The sequence below is a fragment of the Ruditapes philippinarum genome, unplaced genomic scaffold (genome assembly GCF_026571515.1).
Source record: "Ruditapes philippinarum isolate M1 unplaced genomic scaffold, ASM2657151v2 ctg10120_1_1_1_1, whole genome shotgun sequence".
Taxonomy (NCBI): domain Eukaryota; kingdom Metazoa; phylum Mollusca; class Bivalvia; order Venerida; family Veneridae; genus Ruditapes; species Ruditapes philippinarum.
This window is the reverse complement of record NW_026859343.1, coordinates 882-23,406: the sequence shown is the minus strand read 5'-3', so window position 1 is coordinate 23,406 and position 22,525 is coordinate 882. Positions and strand designations below refer to the sequence as shown.

General features: G+C 33.2%; 1 protein-coding gene and 1 long non-coding RNA gene across 2 annotated transcripts in view; both read left to right on the top strand.

Moving 5' to 3' along the window:
• The window catches only part of LOC132756139 (nucleoporin NUP188-like), a 29,737-nt gene extending 10,539 nt beyond the window's left edge, over window positions 1-19,198 (top strand). The window contains exons 6-16 of the mRNA XM_060747136.1: window positions 1,075-1,215; window positions 3,073-3,198; window positions 5,423-5,470; window positions 6,480-6,566; window positions 10,966-11,042; window positions 12,066-12,137; window positions 13,615-13,858; window positions 15,252-15,353; window positions 16,263-16,328; window positions 17,495-17,617; window positions 19,040-19,198. Coding sequence (XP_060603119.1) covers window positions 1,075-1,215; window positions 3,073-3,198; window positions 5,423-5,470; window positions 6,480-6,566; window positions 10,966-11,042; window positions 12,066-12,137; window positions 13,615-13,858; window positions 15,252-15,353; window positions 16,263-16,328; window positions 17,495-17,617; window positions 19,040-19,198 — 1,245 coding nt within the window. The remainder of the gene's footprint in view (window positions 1-1,074; window positions 1,216-3,072; window positions 3,199-5,422; window positions 5,471-6,479; window positions 6,567-10,965; window positions 11,043-12,065; window positions 12,138-13,614; window positions 13,859-15,251; window positions 15,354-16,262; window positions 16,329-17,494; window positions 17,618-19,039) is intronic.
• Window positions 19,199-19,941: 743 nt separating this feature from the next.
• Window positions 19,942-22,233, top strand: LOC132756140 (uncharacterized). The gene is made up of 3 exons (XR_009629290.1): window positions 19,942-20,080; window positions 21,193-21,325; window positions 22,083-22,233. It is a non-coding gene; the product is annotated as an uncharacterized LOC132756140 (long non-coding RNA).
• The last annotated feature ends 292 nt before the right edge of the window (window positions 22,234-22,525 follow it).

Sequence of the window (22,525 nt, the reverse complement as noted above, 5' to 3'; positions counted from 1 at the left end):
ATATGTGTCCTTTGGGACCTGAGTTTATTTAGTTATAAAATTATAAATTTTAGCCCTAAAATTTCTATTACATACCCTAACATTCCTAATTTAAGCCCTAAAATTTCTGAAATATTACCCTAAAATTCACCCTAATTTTATGTCGGAAGGTGCTGGACAGCCTGCTAATGGTGTCCTTCACTTATACGGTAGACATTTTATTGTAGAAACAGCATGTGTAAAAGTTAGACTAATTTATATAAGCATTGGTAAGTTAAACAATTTAAGTTGAAAACTCCTATTTTTTTTCTCAAAATGGTCCAAAAACTCCTATATTTCCTGCAAAAATATTCCTATATTCCTCCTTTATTTTTGATAAGACCTGGTTGACAGCCTGTCATTACCAACTAAGTTAAATTTTCAACATCAATGGTCAAGACAGTGGTAGAAAATTTAAGTAACATCACAGCCTCATGATATTTTGTATACATATGCCTTTTCTGTCTTTGACCCATTTTTATATGAAAAAAATTGCAAATTTTCCTCTATCACTAATAAAGTCTTTAAAGGAATTATTTTTCAATTTTTGCTATGTGGAATTAAGTCCATAACAAGCAATATTTATCAAATTATGACAAAATGAGTTGTATATTCTACTTGTATTGTTGTATATTCTACTTGTATTGTTGTATATTCTACTTCCATTGTATATTCTTCTTGTATTGTTGTATATTCTACTTGTATTGTTGTATATTCTACTTGTATTATTGTATATTCTACTTGTATTGTTGTATATTCTACTCATATTGTTGTATATTCTACTTGTATTGTTGTATATTCTTCTTGTATTGTTGTATATTTCACTTGTATTGTTGTATATTCCACTTGTGTTGTTGTATATTCTTCTTGTATTGTTGTATATTTCACTTGCATTGTTGTATATTCTACTTGTGTTGTTGTATATTCTACTTGTATTGTTGTATATTTCACTTGTATTGTTGTATATATTGCTTGTATTGTTGTATATTTCACTTGTATTGTTGTATATATTGCTTGTATTGTTGTATATTTCACTTGTACTGTTGTATATTTCAGCTGTGTCTAAGTACTGAAAGACATAGTCATGCGTTTATGGTAAAGATACGTGACTTTTACCACAGTGAACGGTTATACTTACTGCAGTGTATCCTACATATTCTTACATTCTGGTCGGAGTCGGAAAACCACCCATACAGGGTATGTTTGTTTTATAAAGAATTTCTCTTGACATGCTCATGATAATATCTCAGGCACACGTTTTCTCCCTGATTAAAAACTAGTGCAGGTGTCATAATGGAAAAATGGCATCAAGCTGTAATTTGGCGTGACCCGAAGCTTGTTGAATTGACAAAATCCAGCTAGCTTACAGAACATCTGTGGTTTGACACTTGTGCTGCTCGCTCGTGCACAGTGCTTTTTGTCACTTTTAGGAGAATGTTTGCAGGGCATATGTAGAGGGGGAAATTGCATCACAGATACAGGGAAATTCAGAAACTATAAAATAGTCCTCATTATGTAAAATTGTGATACAATGCCATTTTTAGCTCGACTATTCGATAAGAATAAGTAGAGCTATTGCAGTCACCCGAGCGTCGGCGTCGGCGTAACCACTTATGTTAAAGTTTTTGTAATAGTTCAAATATTTTCAAAGTCCATTGACATATGGCTTTGAAACTTTGCACACTTGTTCACCATCATGACCCCAACCTGTAGACAGGAGAAGGTAACTCTATCAAGCATTTTGACAGAATTATGCCCCTTTTTCGACTTAGAATTTACGTTAAAGTTTTTGTAATAGTTAAAATATTTTCAAAGTCCATTGACATATGGCTTTGAAACTTTGCACACTTGTTTACCATCATGACCCCAACCTGTAGACAGGAGGAGGTAACTGTATCAAGCATTTTGACAGAATTATGCCCCTTTTTCGACTTAGAATTTACGTTAAAGTTTTTGTAATAGTTCAAATATTTTCAAAGTCCATTGACATATGGCTTTGAAACTTTGCACACTTGTTCACCATCATGACCCCAACCTGTAGACAGGAGGAGGTAACTCTATCAAGCATTTTGACAGAATTATGCCCCTTTTTCGACTTAGAATTTACGTTAAAGTTTTTGTAATAGTTCAAATATTTTCAAAGTCCATTGACATATGGCTTTCAAACTTTGCACACTTGTTCACCATCATGACCCCAACCTGTAGACAGGAGGAGGTAACTGTATCAAGCATTTTGACAGAATTATGCCCCTTTTTCGACTTAGAATTTACGTTAAAGTTTTTGTAATAGTTCAAATATTTTCAAAGTCCATTGACATATGGCTTTGAAACTTTGCACACTTGTTCAACATCATGACCCCAATCTGTAAACAGTAGGAGGTAACTCTATCAAGCATTTTGACAGAATTAAGCCCCTTTTTCGACTTAGAATTTACGTTAAAGTTTTTGTAATAGTTCAAATATTTTCAAAGTCCATTGACATATGGCTTTGAAACTTTGCACACTTGTTCACCATCATGACCCCAACCTGTAAACAGGAGGAGGTAACTGTATCAAGCATTTTTTTTTACTATCAAGCACTAAGAATAGTCGAGCGTTGCTGTCCTACCGACAGCTCTTGTTTTTTAAACTTGATCGCCTTCCTCTCTCTAACTATTATTTTAAACTTTTGTAGGAGAATTTTTTTCTAAAATATATTCTTTTAGGGGATTTGAATAGGACAGAATTTCAGCCCTTAATTGGCCTTAAAAAAGCACTGATGCTAGAAGTGGCACCTTAGGTCTTCCTCCACCAGTAAAGCTGGAAAGTTGCTATATGACCTATACTGTGTTGGTGCGACGTAAAACCCAACCAAAAAAAAGAAGAAGAAAAAAAAAACGTTGAATTTTTGTACCTTAACAGTCATAAATAGATTTTCTTCAAATTTCATGTAGCAAAGCCTCTTCGAGAACCTTTTAGTATTTCATTAATCCTGCTTTTGGAGTTATTTTTCATGATTTTTGCAATTGGTAATATTGAAAATTTATGAGGCATTAAATTCTTTTATGTCTACAGGAGGAGTACACTGTTTTTGTGAACATTTTGTTGAAGGACAATGAGCTGATAAAGAAGCTGTTAGAACAGGTTGACCTATTGTGTGATGAACCACTCCCTACTTGGGAAACACACGGAACTCTAATGGTAGGCATTCTTTACCAGAACATGATTTTCTTTTGGCTTGTTTTAAAGCCGATATTCGGGCTTATTCCCAATTGAAAATAGTATATAATTTTCCCAATCCACAGGAAAAATTCCCACTTGAAAGTTACAAAATTAAAATATTGAATAAAAAACTCTAAAATCTTTGAAAATAAGGGCTTCTTCACTGTTACAGTGTTTAAATGTTTGAAGATGCCATTTAGACAGTGATTGTTTGCATTCATTTAATCACTGAAAATTTTCAGTCCTGCTTTTACAAAACATCGCTGAAATTCCCAATTTCATGGGTATGGGTCATGTTCTTAACCCTTTCCCCCATGAGCATATTGTGAAAAATGGCCGTTTTCACTGAAAAGCCTCCTGTTACAAGTTCAAACTGCTATGAAACTATGAAAAATGCTTCAATACTAATCAAACTTGGCACAAATGTTGACTGGACCATTGCCTTTGTAACGACATGCTCAGTCTCAAATTTCCTGTTACCATGGCAACGAGGGGACATCTCAAAATTGCCAAAAATCACTATTTTGCCTCGATTTTTTCCATCAAAATTTATTTCAAAGGACTGCAACTTCTCAAGGGATTGAGATAGAGTCAAAGGCTTTTCAGCGTTGGTTAAACGTTACATTATAATCGACCTGGGGTCAGTTTTAGCCTCTCACAAGTCCAAAATTTTCTTGGCGATGAGGGGGACTCCGCCCCCCTTCAAACCCCCCTAACAGAAGGGGGCACATCCCCCTTCTGGCAACCCCCTGATGTATCTTTTGGATGGGGGGCGGCGCCGAAAAAGTGCTCAATTTTTTTAGCAACATTTCTCAAACGAAAACTTATGTTTGGGGCCCAAATAGGACATTTTTTCACTATTTGAGGCCAAAAAAAGGGGGGGGGGGTCGAAAGTGCGTTGTTTCGCGTATATATGCGGTAAAGGGTTAAAATCATGGGGTAAAAAACCTGTAGAATGAAAATTATTTATATATAATTACAGAATTCATTTTAGTTTTTGATTGTGTAGGAAGCTACAAATTCATAAGCTCATAGAAAGACTCTAGTAAAGGGCTGGGGCAAGTATTATGAGTACTCAGATAATCACGAATCAAAGTGAAAAAATCGAGTTTGAATATTCGTAAGCCCAGAGATCGTGGAATCGCGATCTAATTTTTTTATATACATTCACTGATTCTCACACTCTTAAAATCGAGAAAAATACAATTTGAGTATAAATTATATGAAGTTTACCTAAATACAATTTGCAGGTTAAAGACCATGTACCATGCTGCCGAGCTAGGAAGTAATTGGTTTAAAAAAAAAAATACTCATCCAAAGAATAAAAACATAAACCTAGTTTATATCCAAAGAATAAAAACATAAACCTAGTTTATATTTTATATGTTTAATGTTTAGTATTGTTTTTTTTTTTAAATAAACATGTTTATATAACTAATGTACATGTTTAAATGGGTGTCTTGATAACAAAAGATTTGTGGTTCGATTTGTGAATCGTAAGTGCTGAATCGTGGTTCTGATCGGATCGTCACTTATCCGACGATCCATACCCCTACTCTCAAATCCATACCTGGAACCAACCAGTGCCGAAGAGGGAGTGTAAAGTATCTTGCTATAAAAAGCAGCAGCTTGTCCCTGACGGGGTTTTATCTCATGCAGTTACCAATCCTTAGCATTTTTTTTTGCTACAAAGGATAGATCATAGTTCAACACAAAAATGATCATGGTTACCAGGGGCTGGTGGTTTGTTTTAATTGGTTTAAAACTTTTCTAGTCATTTTTAGTGTAAACTAGATACATACTATGAATGAATTGTTGAGATGAAATTTGATAACATTATTTGAAAGATATGTTGATTTCAGCCTAAAGTTCTGACATACTATATTGAGAATAGGGGAGAGCTTTTGTACACAGCCAGGCATCAGCGTTACACTTTGGTTAAGTTTTTGTGTGCGAGTTGGTATCTCAAAAACTGCTTAAGGGAATGGACTTAAATTTCACTTACCTATTTTTGAGAGCATATAGGAGGTCTCTGTCCAAGGCCTATAACTCTAACATAGATTTTGACTGATTTATGGCCCTTTTTGAACTAAGAAAATTCAGTGTTTTCCACCTCTTGTTTTACATTCAGGCATTGAGAATAGTCAAGCGAACTATCTTACTGACAACTCTTGTTATTTACATGATTATTTAATAATTTCAGAATGAAAGACAGGCTTTGGTATGGGCGCATCAAAATATGAAAGAACAAGTATGTTGAATTAATACTTCATAGTGTGAAATTAAATTTTATGTTTAAGCCTATTAAAGTGGTTTTCAGCTTTTCTCTATTGTTGGTAAAACAATTCCTCTATTGTTTCAAACTAAGTATTTTAGTAATTTTATCTTGGAAATGTGAATCATATCACTGTAAGGCCTTCTTCAATACAGCATCCTAAGAGCTATTTATAATCCATCAGTGACGTCCATTTCTAAAAATAGAAAATCCGGAATCTGGAAACGAATCGTTGGGTTTACTAATTTACATACATGTTTAGAGAGTGTACCAGTAGATTAGAGGTATAGAGGGGATGCCTTATAATGTTTATGTATTTTAATGTTGCCAAATTTCATTTTCCACCTTAATTCTTTTGATTTCACTAATTATATGAAACTGTTTATCCAAAAAAATGATACAGTGAACATTTAGAAAAGCTGAAGGTCGCTTTATATGAGATATTTAATATTTTGATGAATTGTCTTTGGCACAAAAATGCATTATATGATTGATGCTAACACAGATGCTGAAGTTAACAAGACTGCATGAATTGTGTATGTTATACATGTTTATTTATTGTCATCAAATAAAACTCATATGAGCAACGAACATGTGGAAAAATTGGGTATTACTGGTTAGAAATCCTGGAAAGCTGGCGAGTTAGACTTACTGTTGAGATATATGTATGACCAAAAATGTGGTTAATGTGTGTGTTAAATCCAATCAAACAATCATAATTAACTTAAAGGCAAAAAAAGTACAAATAGGGTCTCTGCCCATTCTCTTTTAACACGATGACCTATGATCCCTTTATTGCGTCTGAGGTATTTCTGAATTTTTTTCTTATGATGGTTGATATATTATCACAAGTCACTGATTCAGGTTTTTCAGAATTTTTTTCATATGATGGTTGATATAATATAATTATTCACTGATTCAGGTTTGAAGACACTGTAAAAGATTTGAATTGTTCTTTTTTAACTGCTTTTTTGTTTCCAACCAGAATGAACTGTTAAAGATACTTCTAGTGTATTGGAAGGAATTTGAAGCCAATGCACCAGACTTCAACAGATTATTAGACAAATTTAAGGTAATTTTTTCTTTTTCACTTGTTTTTAACAGTAATTTTTATTATCATTTTACATGCACAAGTACATGCTATGTAAGTTTATTTCTAAGTATTGAGTAGCAGAAAATTGATTCTCAGTTTTTAGAAACTTTGATTTTCATCTTTATAAGTTGAAGAACATAAATGAAGCAGATGCTATCTTACACATGAAATAAAATTTTGGCAATGGTTGAAAAATTCCATGTATGAGATAAAAAAGCCAATATATTCATAAGCTTGCATCTCTGGGTCCAGGGAAATACTAGTGTCTCATTTCATGTAAAAGTATACAGTCCAAGTGCTTTAGTTAGTGACAGGGAAATATTGGTGAATTTCTTGAATTCATGAAAATCACTAAAATTTCCTCTAGCGTAAATATCAATCAACCTATTTCACACTACTCTGACATTTGCCAATTTGTTAATTATTCCTCATGTGAAATGTCTTCTTTTAGACACACGGAAATTTCCACTTATACAGCATATCTGTAGTGTAATTTAACTTTTTATGACATAATTTTGAAGGATAGGAGCTTTATGTATGATTAGATAAATTATTGAAATATGTTTGTATGGTATTGTGATCATATGAAAAATTTTAATTTTGAAAAAGAATTATTCCAAAACATACCACACTTGCAAAAAATTATGTATTTATAGAATTATGCAAATAAAACAATTTTCAAACATCGAAGAATGTGTAAAATGTGTACAGCAAATATTTGTGCACATTATATTTCATCAATGAATTATATGCATTCATTTCTTATTGAAAAATTTGACTTAGAATTTATAGAAAATAAATTTCTAATTACCTCCCTTTATTGACATGAAATGTTAAATTAGGTGATATCTTTATAAATAATGCTTATTTGAACTTAAAATATTGACAAATCTTAATTTAAGCATCATATTTATGAAAAAAAACCATGAAAAAAATGTGTTACAGGATCTCTATATCACAGAGTCAAATTCTATGTAACAACTGTGTCAATAATCGATCATATGATTATTGAATCAACATTATTTTACTGTTTATAAATTTAATAAAGAAATAAAATATTTTGTTAGGTATCACCTACTATCATTTGACATTATAAGTTTAAAAAAAGAATCTGTTGGTATAGTAATAAAAAGGTGTGATAAATCCTGTTATAAATGATATTGAGATTTAAACCTTGACCTATTAGCAGTGACTGAATTAACCCATGTGACCAGTGCAGACCAAGATCAGCTGATACATAAATACTCTCTGATCATGGTCCGCACTGTTCCCTATTAGTTAAGTACTCATTTTGAGAGTTTCCCTAAAAATGATGAATGGTTTCTCCTAGGGATGGAAACGAATACAAAAATCAATACTCGAGTACTCGGTCATTTTTAGCTCGACTATACGAAGAATATGGAGAGCTGTCCTACTCGCCCCGGCGTCCGCGTCCAGATTTTAGATTAAAGTTTTGGTGCAGTAAAATATTTTTCACTATAACTTTGTCATTTCTTAAGGTATCAACTTCAAACTTCAAATATATGTTCCTTATCATCAACCACATCTTATGTGACAAGGTTCATAACTCTAGCACCAATATTTTCAGATTTATCTCCCCTTGAACTTAGAATTTTCAATAAAAAATACTATTTTTTACTGTTACTTCTTTATTTCTTAAGGGATCAACCTCATACTTCAAATATATGTACCTTATCATCATCTGACAAGGTTCATAACTCTAGCACCAATATTTTCAGATTTATCTCCCCTTGAACTTAGAATTTTCCTCAAAAAGTACTATTTCTTACTGTTTCTTCTTTATTTCTTAAGGGATCAACCTCATACTTCAAATATATTTACGTTATCATCATCCCCATCTTATGTGACAAGGTTCATAACTCTAGCACCAATATTTTCAGATTTATCTCCCTTTGAACTTAGAATTTTCCATAAAAAATATTATTTTTTACTGTTACTTATTTATTTCTAAAGGGATCAACTTCATACTTCAAATATATTTACGTTATCATCATCCACATCTTATGTGACAAGGTTCATAACTCTAGCACCAATAATGCAAAAATTATCTCCCCATAAACTTAGATTTTTTTACTAGAAAAATGTTATTTTTAGCTCACCTGTCACAAAGTGACAGGGTGAGCTTTTGTGATAGCTTTTCGTCCGGCGTCCGTAAACTTTTACTTTAAATGACATCTCCTCATAAACCACTAAGCCAATTTCATCCAAACTTCACAGGAATGTTCCTTTGGTGGTCACCTTTAAAAATTGTTCAAAGAATTTAATTCCATGCAGAACTCTGGTTGCCATGGCAACCGAAAGAAAAAACTTTAAATATCTTCTTTTAAAAAACCATAAGAGCTAGAGCTTAGATATTTGGCATGAAACATCTTCTAGTGAGTGTGTACCAAGTTTGTTCAAATAAAAGCCCTGGGGTCAAAATTGGCCCAGCCCCGGGGTGTCATTGATTTTCCCTATATGCATATAGTAAAAACTTTAAAAATCTTCTTTTAAAGAACTCAAAGAGCTATGGCTAAGATATTGAGCATCAAACATGTTCTAATAGGTGTCTACCAAGTTTGTTCAAATAAAAGCCCTGGGGTCAAAATTGGCCCCGCCCCAGGGGGTCATTGATTTTCCCTATATGCATATAGTAAAAACTTAAAAAATCTTCTTTTAAAGAACCAAAAGAGTTAGAGCTAAGATATTTAGCATGAAACATGTTCTAATAAGTGTCTACCAAGTTTGTTCAAATAAAAGCCCTGGGGTCAAAATTGGCCCAGCCCCGGGGGGTCATTGATTTTCCTTATATGTGTATAGCAAAAACTTAAAAAATCTTCTTTGAAAAAACCCAAATAGCTAGAGTTAAGATAGTAAGCATGAAACATCCTTTAGTGAGTGTCTACAAAGTTTGTTCAAATAAAAGACCTGGGGTCAAAATTGGCCCCGCCCCGGGGTCATTGATTTTAAACTATATGTGTATAGTAAAAACTTTAAAAAAATCTTCTTTTAAAAAGCCCAATGAGCTACAGCTTAGATGTTTAGCATGAAACATCTTATTATGGGTGTCTACCAAGTTTGTGCAAGTAAAAGCCCTTGGTTTAAATTGGCCCTGCAACCTTTGGGGTGGGTGGGGGTTGGGGGGCCTATATACAGGTGAGCGACCTCAGGGCCATCATGGCCCTCTTGTTTATTATAACTTTTTTATTTTTAAAGGTATCTACCTCAAACTTCAAATACTTATTCCTTATCATCAATTACATTTTATGTGGCAATGTTCATAACTCTTGAAGCAATATTTACACATTTATCTCTCTTTTGAACTTAGGATTTTCTTTAAGAAATATAATAACTTCTTTACTTTTTAAGGTATCTACTTCAAACTTCAAATATATATTTCTTATTATTACACAAATGTTGTGTGACAAGGTCCATAACTCTAGCATGATTATTTCTAGAATTATTCCCCTTGATCTTGGAATTTATGTTAACAAATATTATTTTTTTACTATAACTTAATACATAATTATACATAATTGATTTTTCATTCATAGTTTTGTCCTCCTTACTGCGTCCAGTATTTTATTAGTCGAGCTTCGCTGTCTTCTGTGACAGCTCTTGTTCCGATCAAGTACTCGGTTATTTGGATGATTTCCAGTGATCTTCAAAGTTTATCTCACAATATCAACACCGTCTACATGCTACTTTCGTTTTCTATTTAAATTCATAGAATTCATAACTATAAATAGAACTTCACGGGAGACAAATTAATTCAACAACATTATATTTTACAACGTTTTAATTAATGCAATATCAAGTTTAAAACATGTATCGCAGTTCATATATATTTTTTCGTCTTGAAATAATATAGACTGATCGGCGGCAAGAAAAGTTTAAATACTTGTTACCTTTATTATTTCATTCATAATAGCAATCGGCCCTTTGTTGTTTTCAAAACAGTTACTTCCGCTACAAACTGTTGCACAATTAAAGGTAATTGAATATCATAAGAGCTGGATGACATAAGCGACACAGGTGCGCGTGTCCAACTGTTGATTGCCTTGGTAAATTTATGATGTCATTTTCGCACCTCTGCAAGGATGTTTTGATTGCATTGAACAGGTTTTTACGAAGATACATGCATATCTCCGAATTTCTGAACTAATTGGACACACCAATCTTTCTAAATGGTTAAAAAATATAAATAATATATTTTTTCCGAATAATCGAATATCAATTTCGTTAACCAATATTCAGACGTTGGATTGAGTACTCGGTTAACCGGTTACTCGTTGCCTTCCCTAGTTTCTCCAGATTGAAAGATGGATCAGTCAATTTAAGATAATTAGTGTGGTAAGGGTTAAACTTATTATTTCAGAGGCAAGGTTTTGGTAGAAGACAGTCGTACAAACACATCCTTGACGAGTCGTTTGATAGATTAACAAAACAAATTGGGTATTTAACTCTTTTGTTATTGTATTTAAAGCTTTTTATAGATGTTTTAGAAACTATTTCCTTGTTCGTTTTTAATTGCTGAGTAATGAGTAAGAGGTTTTTTTTAAGGATTGTTGTTTATAATTTTTGTGGGTTTGAATCCTTATTGTGTGTTTAAATCCTTACACGTAAAGAAACTATATACCTCCTGTAGGCAGGATTAAGTTGTTTTATGTCCGAAAAAACTAAACTGGTGATTTATTTACATAACAGAAAAATTTGTGAAAATTAAATAGTTAAAAATTTTGATTTGGCAAATTGCTAATTCACGATATATATTATAATAGTTTGATGAAGGTCACTCTGGTTCAATACTAGTGTATAAGCATTGTTAGAATGACACAATATGGTTTAGCCTCCAAGGTTTTCATCAGCTTTCACCAGTGAAGGCTGGAAAATTATCATTTAACCTTTAAAAATGATTTGGCTTAAATCCAATCATAATGATCCTAATCCAATCAAAATGACCCAAATCCAATCAAAATGACCCAAATCCAATCAAAATGACTCAAATCCAATCATAATGACCCATATCCAATCATAATGACCCATATCCAATCAGAATGACCCAAATCCAATCATAATGACCCAAATCCGATCAAAATGACCCAAATCCAATCAAAATGACCCAAATCCAATCATAATGACCCATATCCAATCAGAATGACCCAAATCCAATCATAATGACCCAAATCCAATCAAAATGACCAAAATCCAATCATAATGACCCATATACAATCAGAATGACCCAAATCCAATCAAAATGGCCTAAATTCATTAAGAAAAGCCCAAATAGCTGTATTATTTGTACATTTATAGTTAAATATAAATGAAAACTTTTCTCTGTTTTAGATGCACTTACAGTATAACATTATACCGTTGAATATTTTCTTTAAGTCGGCTCAAAAATATTTTGTTAAATGAAAGTATTTATGTTAGTTTGTAAAGTAATTAGTTTTGCTTCTTTTTTCCCTGTGATAATAGGTCATTAGAAGTTCTGGTGCTACTTCAAGCCATGGACATGGAGACAGTGGAGAGGCTGAGCTATACTAAATGGTTAGTTACGAACATTATTATTAATGAGCTGCGTCATGACAAAACCAACATAGGCCGTTTGCGACCAGCATGGATCCAGACCAGCCTGGGCATCTGCGCAGTATGATCAGGATCCATGTTGTTCGCTTACAAACCTTATTACAAGTAGAGAAACTGATAGCAAACAGCATGGATCCTGATCAGACTGCGCCGATGAGCAGGCTGGTCTGGATCCATGCTGGTCGCAAACCCATTATGTTGGTTTTGTCATGGTGAGGCTCATTTATCACATACCTGTGTTGATTTTGTGACTCTGTAAATATGGTATTGCACGGCTATGCATATATTTTGAGGTTACATCATTTATGTTAAACAAACATAGTGTATGTTAAACAAACAAAGTGTTAAGACATGCTAAATATTATGTGTTACACTATAGGCATGTCAATGAATAATGATACTTTTGCGCTTTTAACATTCTTTATGTAATTGGGTATGTGATAAATGATATTCGTGTAGGTTCATTACTGAATTTAGAGGCTCGCATTTTATTCAACTCGTTCAATAACCTACATTTTCAATATCCTCTAGTTCTTACAATTTGTGATTTTAAGCTCATCTCTTAAAAAAAAACCAATGAGTTTTTATGATGGCTACAACGTCATTGTCGTAGTTTTCATTGTCGTCGTCATGCAAGGACTTAATTGTTGCACATTATTCAAACATTTTAAAAATTATCAACTTGAAACTTGGAATATTTTATTATCATGACACACTGCAGTTGTTTGCAAAGGGGCATAATTCTGAAAGCTATATTTTTTGAAGTTACAAATGTATGCCCCTTTTTTAGATAAGAATTTTCATCTGGACGCTATGTGATCTCAATTGTGTTGGTGTGCCATAAAACCAAACAGACACAGTTTGTGATCAAATTGTTAAGCCGTTTACTAATATAAGATACCTTTAGTTTTGTAAGGAACTGCTAGTTACTTCTGAATAGGCCAGAGCAGTTGTACAGCGTGAATGACCAATGAAAGGATTTCATGGGTCAGTCACAAAGAAAATGACGTGAACTGTCTGTTAATTTCACCAGAGACACCTAATTCATACTCCCAACGCTCCACCAATTAGCTAACCGGGTGAGTGAACTGTTCGGTCTACAGTTAAACATAGTTATTTAAGTTGATTGCGAAACAAGTTCTTGCAACTTATATTTATCACTTTCGAGTCCCCTTCCTGGAACCACCTAGTACTGATGTCATATAAAGATACATAGTCGTGACCCGATTAGGGCTCGAACCCATGATCCCTGGGTTGAGAAGCAGACACCTTAACCACTAAGCTGTTCGGTCTAGTATGGCTTTATAATGCCATACTTCATAGGCAAATTGATATCGCTGATAGCTCTATTACACTAGGTATGCATGATAAAGATGATACATTAGTAAAAAATATTTTTGAGTTTCATTAGTAATACATTTTGATATGTTTATTCCAGTTTCGATGATCACAGTTTGTTAAAGGACAAAGCAACATTCCAGTCTGTAGAAAATTCAATGCAATTACTGGGCTCGGATCAGCCACATAGTCCTTTACTGCTCAGTTGGGCTGTGATCAGACAGCTGTACCTGGAAGGAGATGGGGCAAATATAACAAGGAAGTATGGGAACCAGGCATTACAACTGTATGTGTTCAATTTTCTCTCTGAGATGCTGGACTTGGAACCAATCTCTGGAAAATCTGTGAGTGACTTACTTGTTTTGCTAGGCCTTAAAAAAGTAGAAAAAAAATGTTTCCCCTCCCACTACCTGCACACACAAGTCACTGCTACCCATAAAAATTTAATTGTAAAAAAACAAAATCCCCTTAGATATGGAAAGATATATGGTGATTGTTTACTGCAACATGGTGATTGTTTACTGCATCATGATGCTTGTTTACTGTAACATGGTGATTGTTTACTGTAACATGGTGATTGTTTACTGTAACATGGTGATTGTCTACTGCAACATGGTGATTGTCTACTGTAACATGGTGATTGTTTACTGTAACATGGTGATTGTTTACTGTAACATGGTGATTGTTTACTGTAACATGGTGATTGTCTACTGCAACATGGTGATTGTCTACTGCAACATGATGAAGTATATTTCAACATACAGAAACTGATTGCAACATGGTGATTGTTAACTACAATCTGGTGATTGTTTACTGCAACATTGTGATTGTTTATTGTAACATAGAGGATTGTGTACTTCAGCATGAAGTTTACTGTAAAATGGTGATTGTTTACCGTTACATGGAGATTGTTTACTGTAACATGGTGATTGTTACTGCAACATGATGATTGTTTACTGTAATATGGTGATTGTTTACTGTAACATGATGATTGTTTACTGCAACATGATGATTGTTTACTGTAACATGGTTATTGTTTATTATTACCTGATACCTTATATAAATGTAATTTGGTATTTTTTACTGTTTTCTGAAATTCCAAAAACATCAACGTTCGCGAACTGTTGACCGGTCAATAGTTTCGACTGTTTCCCTCGCGTGTTCTGACATCATAGAGGATCCCACTTGAAGTGTCCATCGATCTTGATCATGAACCAGATGTGACGTGACATAAAGTATTAAGTTTAATTATGAACATATGTGCAAAACTATTTTCTTGTTCCTTTTTTCTTCTGCAAGTACTATTAAAACAGTAATTGATCAGGTAATAAAACAGTTATTTCATATGTGATTTTGGGAACAGTCAAACAGTTGTCCCTCGGTGTCGGGATAGTGTTTTGAACTGTTGTCCTCGGCCTACGGCCTTGGGCAACAGTTCAAAACACTACCCCCTCCACCTCGGGCCAACAGTTTGACTGTTCCCAAATTACATATGAAATAACTGTATACTGTTACATGATATTTGTTTGCTGTAACATTATGATTGTTTATTGTAGCATGGTGATTGTTTACTGTAACATGGTGATTATTTACTGCAACATGGTGATGAAAGTTTTAGTTGTTTATTAGCAAATCTGTTACATTTCAGCTATGTTGGGGTTACTCATCATTTAATCAATGTTAAGCATGAAAGTTTTTTTTTCAAGATTAAACTTTTTTTTTAAATTTCTTTTGTAGATAACAGCTTCACTTTCCCACTGTGTTATTTACACAGTTTTATTAGCCGCCCTGACAGCCTTCGATGAATCAACATTGACCAGAAATAATTCGGAAATGCAGGTATAGACTTTCATAAATAGTATTAACACTAAGTATTTATAATATTTAATTTAGGGGCTTGTCTGGCTGAGTGGTTAAAGGTGGCTGATTTCAGATCACTTGACCATCATTGTTGTGGGTTTGAATCCCATCAGAGGCCATGAATTCAGTCATTAGAGCCAGCCATGCAGCCAGAAATAAGATAGAAGGTATGAAAAGACTTGAATGTCCACCTGAACAGCTTAATAATATCTGTCTGCCCATATAGTGCCAATGATATTGAATAGCTAGAAATTAAAATGTGTATGTACCAAGTGGAATCCAAAGCTTCCGTTACATAGAAGGTGGTTCTACACAGGTTCCCTCTCATGCATGAAGTAACAAAGTGTGGGCATTTGAGATCTTTATCTAGCATTAAAGCTGGAAAGTTGCCATATTATCTTAGCAGTGCTAAATTGACTTTAAAACCCAACAACAGTATACTGTTCAAAACTTAATGATTAAGCCATTTCATGTCCAAATGACGTCAAATTCGGACATAATGTCAATAAAATATAATCAAACGTGTTGATGGAATATATGGACAAACAGATAATAAACTATGAAAAAAAAATAAAAAAAATAGAAATACAACTTAGATTCCATAACTATATTTTGATGTGCTGTGCCAGGTGCGTGTTAACATGGTTATTCAATATTACAGGAAACTCACGTTTAGCACAATAAATTAATTAATTTATTCTTAAATTGTAGGAACATTTTACGATTGCTGTACAAATGAAAATATTCTAAATTGAGTGAAATATGAATATACAAAACTCTTAGTCCTATAACTTTTGAACAACCCTCATGTAATGTACTCTTTCTTCAGAGTAAAGAAAATGATATGATACAATGTTTTAATTCATTTCTCTAATATTATGATTACAGGATTTATATGATATCACCTGTAAATTGATGGGGAGAGATTTCATTGCGGGCAATGTTTGGAAAAAGGTAGCTTTTACTTTATATTCCTAGTGCAGCATTTATGACAAGGTTTTTAAATATGCCTTACTATTTCTGTAGAAGTGGTTAAGTAAGGGACGCGTAAATTTTGGCTGTAAATATCAAACAACCTGTTATTAGATTCAACCCTTGCATGATTCGCTTATATTTCCTCAAGCCAAATGTCTAAAATTTTAAATTCACCACAATATCCACTTATACAGTAAATTTGTGTAATGACCTTGACTTTCTGTGTTTTTTGAGCTCTCATATTGTTTCTGTACGTCATCTCAATACAAAATGCCTGGAACAGACTAGAGATTTTCACATTTTACTTCTTCTGCTAAATGATAAAGGTCTATGGCTATAGATTTCTAGCCTTACCTCTTTGATTCCTAGCCTTTCCACTTTGATTCCTAGCTTTACCTCTTGATTCCTAGCCTTTCCACTTTGATTCCTAGCCTTACCTGTTTGATTCCTAGCCTTTCCACTTTGATTCCTAGCCTTACCTATTGATTCCTAGCCTTTCCACTTTGATTCCTAGCCTGACCTGTTTGATTCCTAGCCTTTCCACTTTTATTCCTAGCCTTACCTATTGATTCCTAGCCTTACCTCTTAGATTTCTAGCCTTATACCTCTTTCAATTGAGAAAGTTTCTGGATAGTCTGTGGTTCTATTCAGGTGATAGTATGTAAGTTTAACAAGATGTTCATAGGTCTTTCTCAACTTTTAAAATTTATGTAAGGAAAGTGCTGTTTGACTTGATTAACAGTTTTGATGTTTCATTTAATTGAATATTATTTACACGGGTGGGGCATAATTTCTCTGGGACAATTGATTTCAGACAATGAGCCTATCGGTCATTTGTCTGTTAGCACTGATTCAAAAAACCATGTGGGAAAAGTAGTTTGACACTGGACATTTTTGAAGAAATTGGTAATTACTGGTTAGTTATCCAGGAAAATTTGTAAGGTGGATTGACTGCAGCAATATGTCAAAAACATATGTAAATAACTTAATATCCATGTAAAAACCAAATAAATAACAAGCATGTTTCAAATGTATAAGCTATATTTAGATAGCAATATTTCTCACATGTCAAATAGTTTAATGCCTTTGAATGTATATATGTATTTAGAATGTATAATTATACATGTATGTATATATATTTACAGGGATTAGAGCAAGGTGTAGGGAACATGTACCAGTCAGCTTTACTCAACTTCCCGCTGGATTTCTCAACACTTGTGAAACTAAGTACAGCCTTAGCCTCAGCCAATGCTGACAGTGCATCTAAGGTATTTAAAATACTTATAACACATCATTCCCAGGTTTTACGCACGGGAAGGAGTTTTTTTAGCCTATTTCCATTTTCAGTAATTGTTCAAAATTTCAAGAATTGGTAACAAGTAGTTTTTTAAAAATATTTTTCCTTCATAAGTTCAAGCCATGACAATTTTTTTTTTAAAAACAAAAGGTTTATTATATACTTATAAATGAAATATTGAGAAATATTTATGAAATAAAATGCGTATTTTCATTTTCCGTATTTTCACTGTAAAAATTTATTTTTCACTGCAGTGAAACATATTTTCTGTATTTTCACTGGTGTGTTGCCGGACTACTTTCTTTCAAATTCTGCCAGTACACAAAATTTCAGGTGAAGTCTTTCAAATTTTAAAGTCAAAAAGGTGAAAAATGTATATAATAAACAGAAAATTCAAGTTTTTTCTATAAATACATGATTTATTTTCATCTTGTGGCATGAAAATTACCATATTTCACTCGTGGCTACCGCCACTCATGAAATATTTATTTTCATACCACTCGATGAAAATAAATCATGTATTTATAGAAAAAACTTGAATATCCTCTATATATTCTTTTCAGTCTGTGAATGCAAACTGAATAAAAAAACAAAAATGTTTAATGGAATTCCATAAAATTTTGTATTTCAATAAAAGATAAAATGAAAAACATAAAATAATAGTAAAATTAAGGTTTGTAATACTTAAAACTTATTTGCCCTTGAAATGCCCTGCGAAAAACAAAAACAAAAATAATTTATGGGCAGATAACTCTTAACAAGGTCAGTGAACATATTCTTATATAAATAAAACGTTTATGTAATGTCAAGCTGTTTTAAGTTGACATCTATGTGTAACCCTAGCATACACCTTTTATGAGATTGTTCTAAGATTTCTGAGTCAAGTGATGGTATAACGTGACTGGATGGGATATGGTAGAGAAATGTCTATGGAGGGGGTAAATTTCTGTTAATAAAGCCATTTTGTATAAAGTGGCATTTTAAAATTGGGAATTCACTTCATTGTCATCTCAAGTAATTGAATCACTCCGCAAGGAGTATACTCGCAATTACATCAATGTAGAGAACTATGAATTATTCATTTTCATATTTTCACTGTAAAAATTAATTTTTCACTGCAGTGAAATATATATTCTGTATTTTAATTGGTGTCTTGCTAGACTTCTTTCTTCTAAAGTCAGCTTGTACAAAATTTACAGGGAAGTTATTCAAATGTTTATGTCAAAAACGGAGAATAATGTTTATTTTAAACAGAAAAGTAAAGTTTCTTTTCATCTTGATTGACTTATGGCTTAGGAAATATTTATTTTCATACAATTTGATGAAAATAAATCCTGTATTTATAGAAAAAAAACGTGAATATCCTCTATGTGTTATTTTATAATGTTGACAGGTTTTGGAGTTGTGGTCAGAACTACCAAGGTACACAGAATATCTGGATAGGAACAGTTCACATGACCTCAGATTTCCCAGTGACCCTTGGTTGCCAGTTGGAAAAGGGATAAAACCCCCCTATGGTGCTGTGGGAAATTTTTTATATAGTGTATTATAAATTTTGTTGGAAAAATAATTTACATTTAGATAAATGTTCTTGTTCAAGGAATGCTTGTTATTGCAATTTTTCAACATGCTGTGCCAATTTTGGGGCCCTTTTAGGCAGGTTGTAGTTTATTTTGGGATACTGGATAATTCTGAATGCCTACTTCTTTTTAAGATGGGCTGAACACTTTTTAATTTAAGTTTTGGACATAAAAAAACCCAAAACTTTTTGCTTGAGGAGGTAGGTTGAAATTTAAATTTATGAGTTTCCGACAATGAATAATTGAACAGTTCTAAATTAATTACCTTGCTTGAAGGGAGATAGGTTGAACACTGTTAAATTTCAATTTCGGAGCAGTTTTAAATTAGAAGGTGTCATGAAAAGTTATTAGTAATATCAAGCATTCAAATAAAATGATTAAAGCTAGCCTTATATGTATACTTCCTGTTTACATCTATTTGCTTCACTGCATCGAATTGAGTCAAGTTAGCCCTTATTATTCCATTAATAGATCTTAAAATGTGAAAAAAAATTAAACACCGTCATATTTTGCATGAAATATGCAAAGTGTCATTTGTAAAACAAATGTATATACAAAGATTATATTGAACACCAAAAATATATTTGTTAAGCTTCCTTTGTTACTCATCTGTATGTCAACAATGTTACAGTGAAGTTATACTGTATAGGGCTATTTGAAATTTGATCTATATTTAGGAGATTTCCGGATAGCCAGCTGGTGTTATATTTGGGCAGTTGATAACTACAGGTGGGAAAAACCAGTGTCTAATCTTGAAATACCCATAATTCAATGGGAAGTTACTTACGATGGATGGCCAGTTATTGAAGGGTGAAATTCAGGAATTACTCAGTCAAGTTTTGCCAGAGGTGCAGGTAGGGAGAAAAGAGTTCTTTTAAAAGCTCCTACTATTAGGGAGTGGGTATATAGATATGCCCTTGTCAGTATTGATCCCCCTAAGGTGACTGAATAGTGGAAGATGGGGGTATTTATGTCGTATTGACACATTTATAAATTGAAAGGTTCCAGACAGGCTCCCCACTTTACATTTAAATTTCGTCAGGTGAAAAGTGGAATTTCAAAAGCCCAAATATTTGTGTCACAGTTACAAACCTTTTAGTATAAGGGAGAAAATATTTAAGAGACTGTGTAGCTCAGTCGGTTTATAACTCGGAGTCAGTTATTTGTTTTTTTCTGTATTCCTTAAAAATCATTTGATGTTAAATTTACAGGGGGAAGTATGTCATCATATAAAACTGTTCACTAATTTAGGAGAAAGTGGTGATGAAGCTTATGCAGAAGCCCCTGAAAATGAGAGGGGTTTTGGGTTATTAAAAGGGGTCCACATTTTCTCCTGTACATTTTTTCCTTATTTTTGGTAGTGGGAAAGACAAATTTAAAGGTTGATTTCCTTTTTTTGGAAATTTTTTCCTGTCATTTTTTTTTAGGGATTGAAGGCCCCAAAATCATAAAACATAAAATTTAATAATGTTTTTTTGCAAAAATGGTCAAAAAGGCTAGGTAATTTCCATTTTTTGACAGTAGCTTTTTCTAATTTAAAAAACTTTAAACTAGCTAAAGAACATTAAATGAACTATCTTAATAACTCTTGAGTTTTGGCTTAAAAGGAACTAACCATGTTGTACACCAGTAGGCCTAACCTTTTTTTTTTTAAAAACGGGGGAAACAAGGGCCACAGCTCCCCTTTTGGATTGCTGGTTTTTTTGCAAATTGAGCCGTTTCACGACAAAACCAAGGTAATGGGTTGGCAACCAGTATGGATCCAGACCAGCCTGCGCGTATTGCGCAGTCTGATCAGGATCCATGCTGTTCGCTTACCAACCCTATTACAAGTAGAGAAACTGATAGCGAACAGCATGGATCCTGATCAGACTGAGCGGATGCGCAGGCTGGTCTGGATCCATGCTGGTCGCAAACCAATTATGTTGGTTTTGTCATGACGTGGCCCAATTATGTTTATTTTTAGGTATGGTTCAGCCAGTACAGGTAGAGCGAGTTACTGATATTGCCCAGTTTGTTCGAGCAATATGTAGGTCACAGCCTTCAGCAGCAGACGGCCTCACAGACATCATAGTTCTGTTGTACACACTCATTCAGAGGTATATTGTCTATCAACAGACATGTTATATCTCAAACTTTTTGGCACATTGCCAAGACAGATTATTTTTTAGTAACGCAAAGAACATCCACTTTGTGTACTTCAGTTACACATTTTTTTAAACATTTATCCTCATTTACATTCTCTGTAGAATCTGAATCAGTTTAAAATATATTTTAATGAAACAAATACAATGTAACTGGTGACATGTTGAGTTTCCAGGGCCGTCAAAACCTGACTTTGACTCACTTGTCTGTTTATATGTGAAGCAATACGTGCTTATTTTGAATTTATTTCCTAAATTTATTTTGAATAAATTTCCTAAAATTGATTAATGGTTTTGTCCAGATTGATAGATGGACAAGTCCATTTAAGATATTCAGTATAGTAATGGTGTAAAAGAAATCTTATATTGTAATGAAATGTCAAAAATATATCATTTTTATTAGCTCAACTTTTCAAAGAATAAGGAGAGCAATTATATTTGACTAGGCATATTGCAGTCATGCTTTGGTTAAGTGTTTGCGGGCAAGTTGATATCTTCAAAACTACAGAAGAAAATGAGTTGGTACTTCGCACACTTACGAATGTCTAACATGATGTGTACAAGTCCCATAATTCTGACTTACCTGAGTTATGCCCCTTTTCTTACTGTCAAGCACTTGAAATAGTGGAGTGCGCTGACAGCTCTTGTTTAAAACAATTTGTTTGATAAGCTGTGGTTTTAGTACATTGCTTTCACTGTGGATTATTTCTAGGTTTTCATCATTCAATCCCCCCACCTCTTGAGTTATTGCTGCCTGTATTGATTGTATAACATGTGTAGCTAAGCTCCACCCAAAAGAGGCGTGGCATGATATGAAACAGACAGGACTCCTCCCCTTTTTGACAGAAAATATTGACAACATGGCAGAAAGTTCTCAGGTAATAATAAAGTACATGTATAAAGTTTCATTTCAATAAAGTGAATACAAATAAAGGTTAAAACTTACAAAATCTGATATTAAAAAACATTTTTTTTTTAAACTTTATGGAAATTTAAAGTTGTCACAGTTAACTGAAATGGATGAAACATTTGGCTGGATGCTGACCTTTTGGACCTTAACGTGGCAAATATAAAGAGAAATAAAAAGTTGAGAATTAATCTGCGCCCTTTAGGAATTAAATGGTTTTGTTTGTTTTTTATTTTATTGAAATTTTT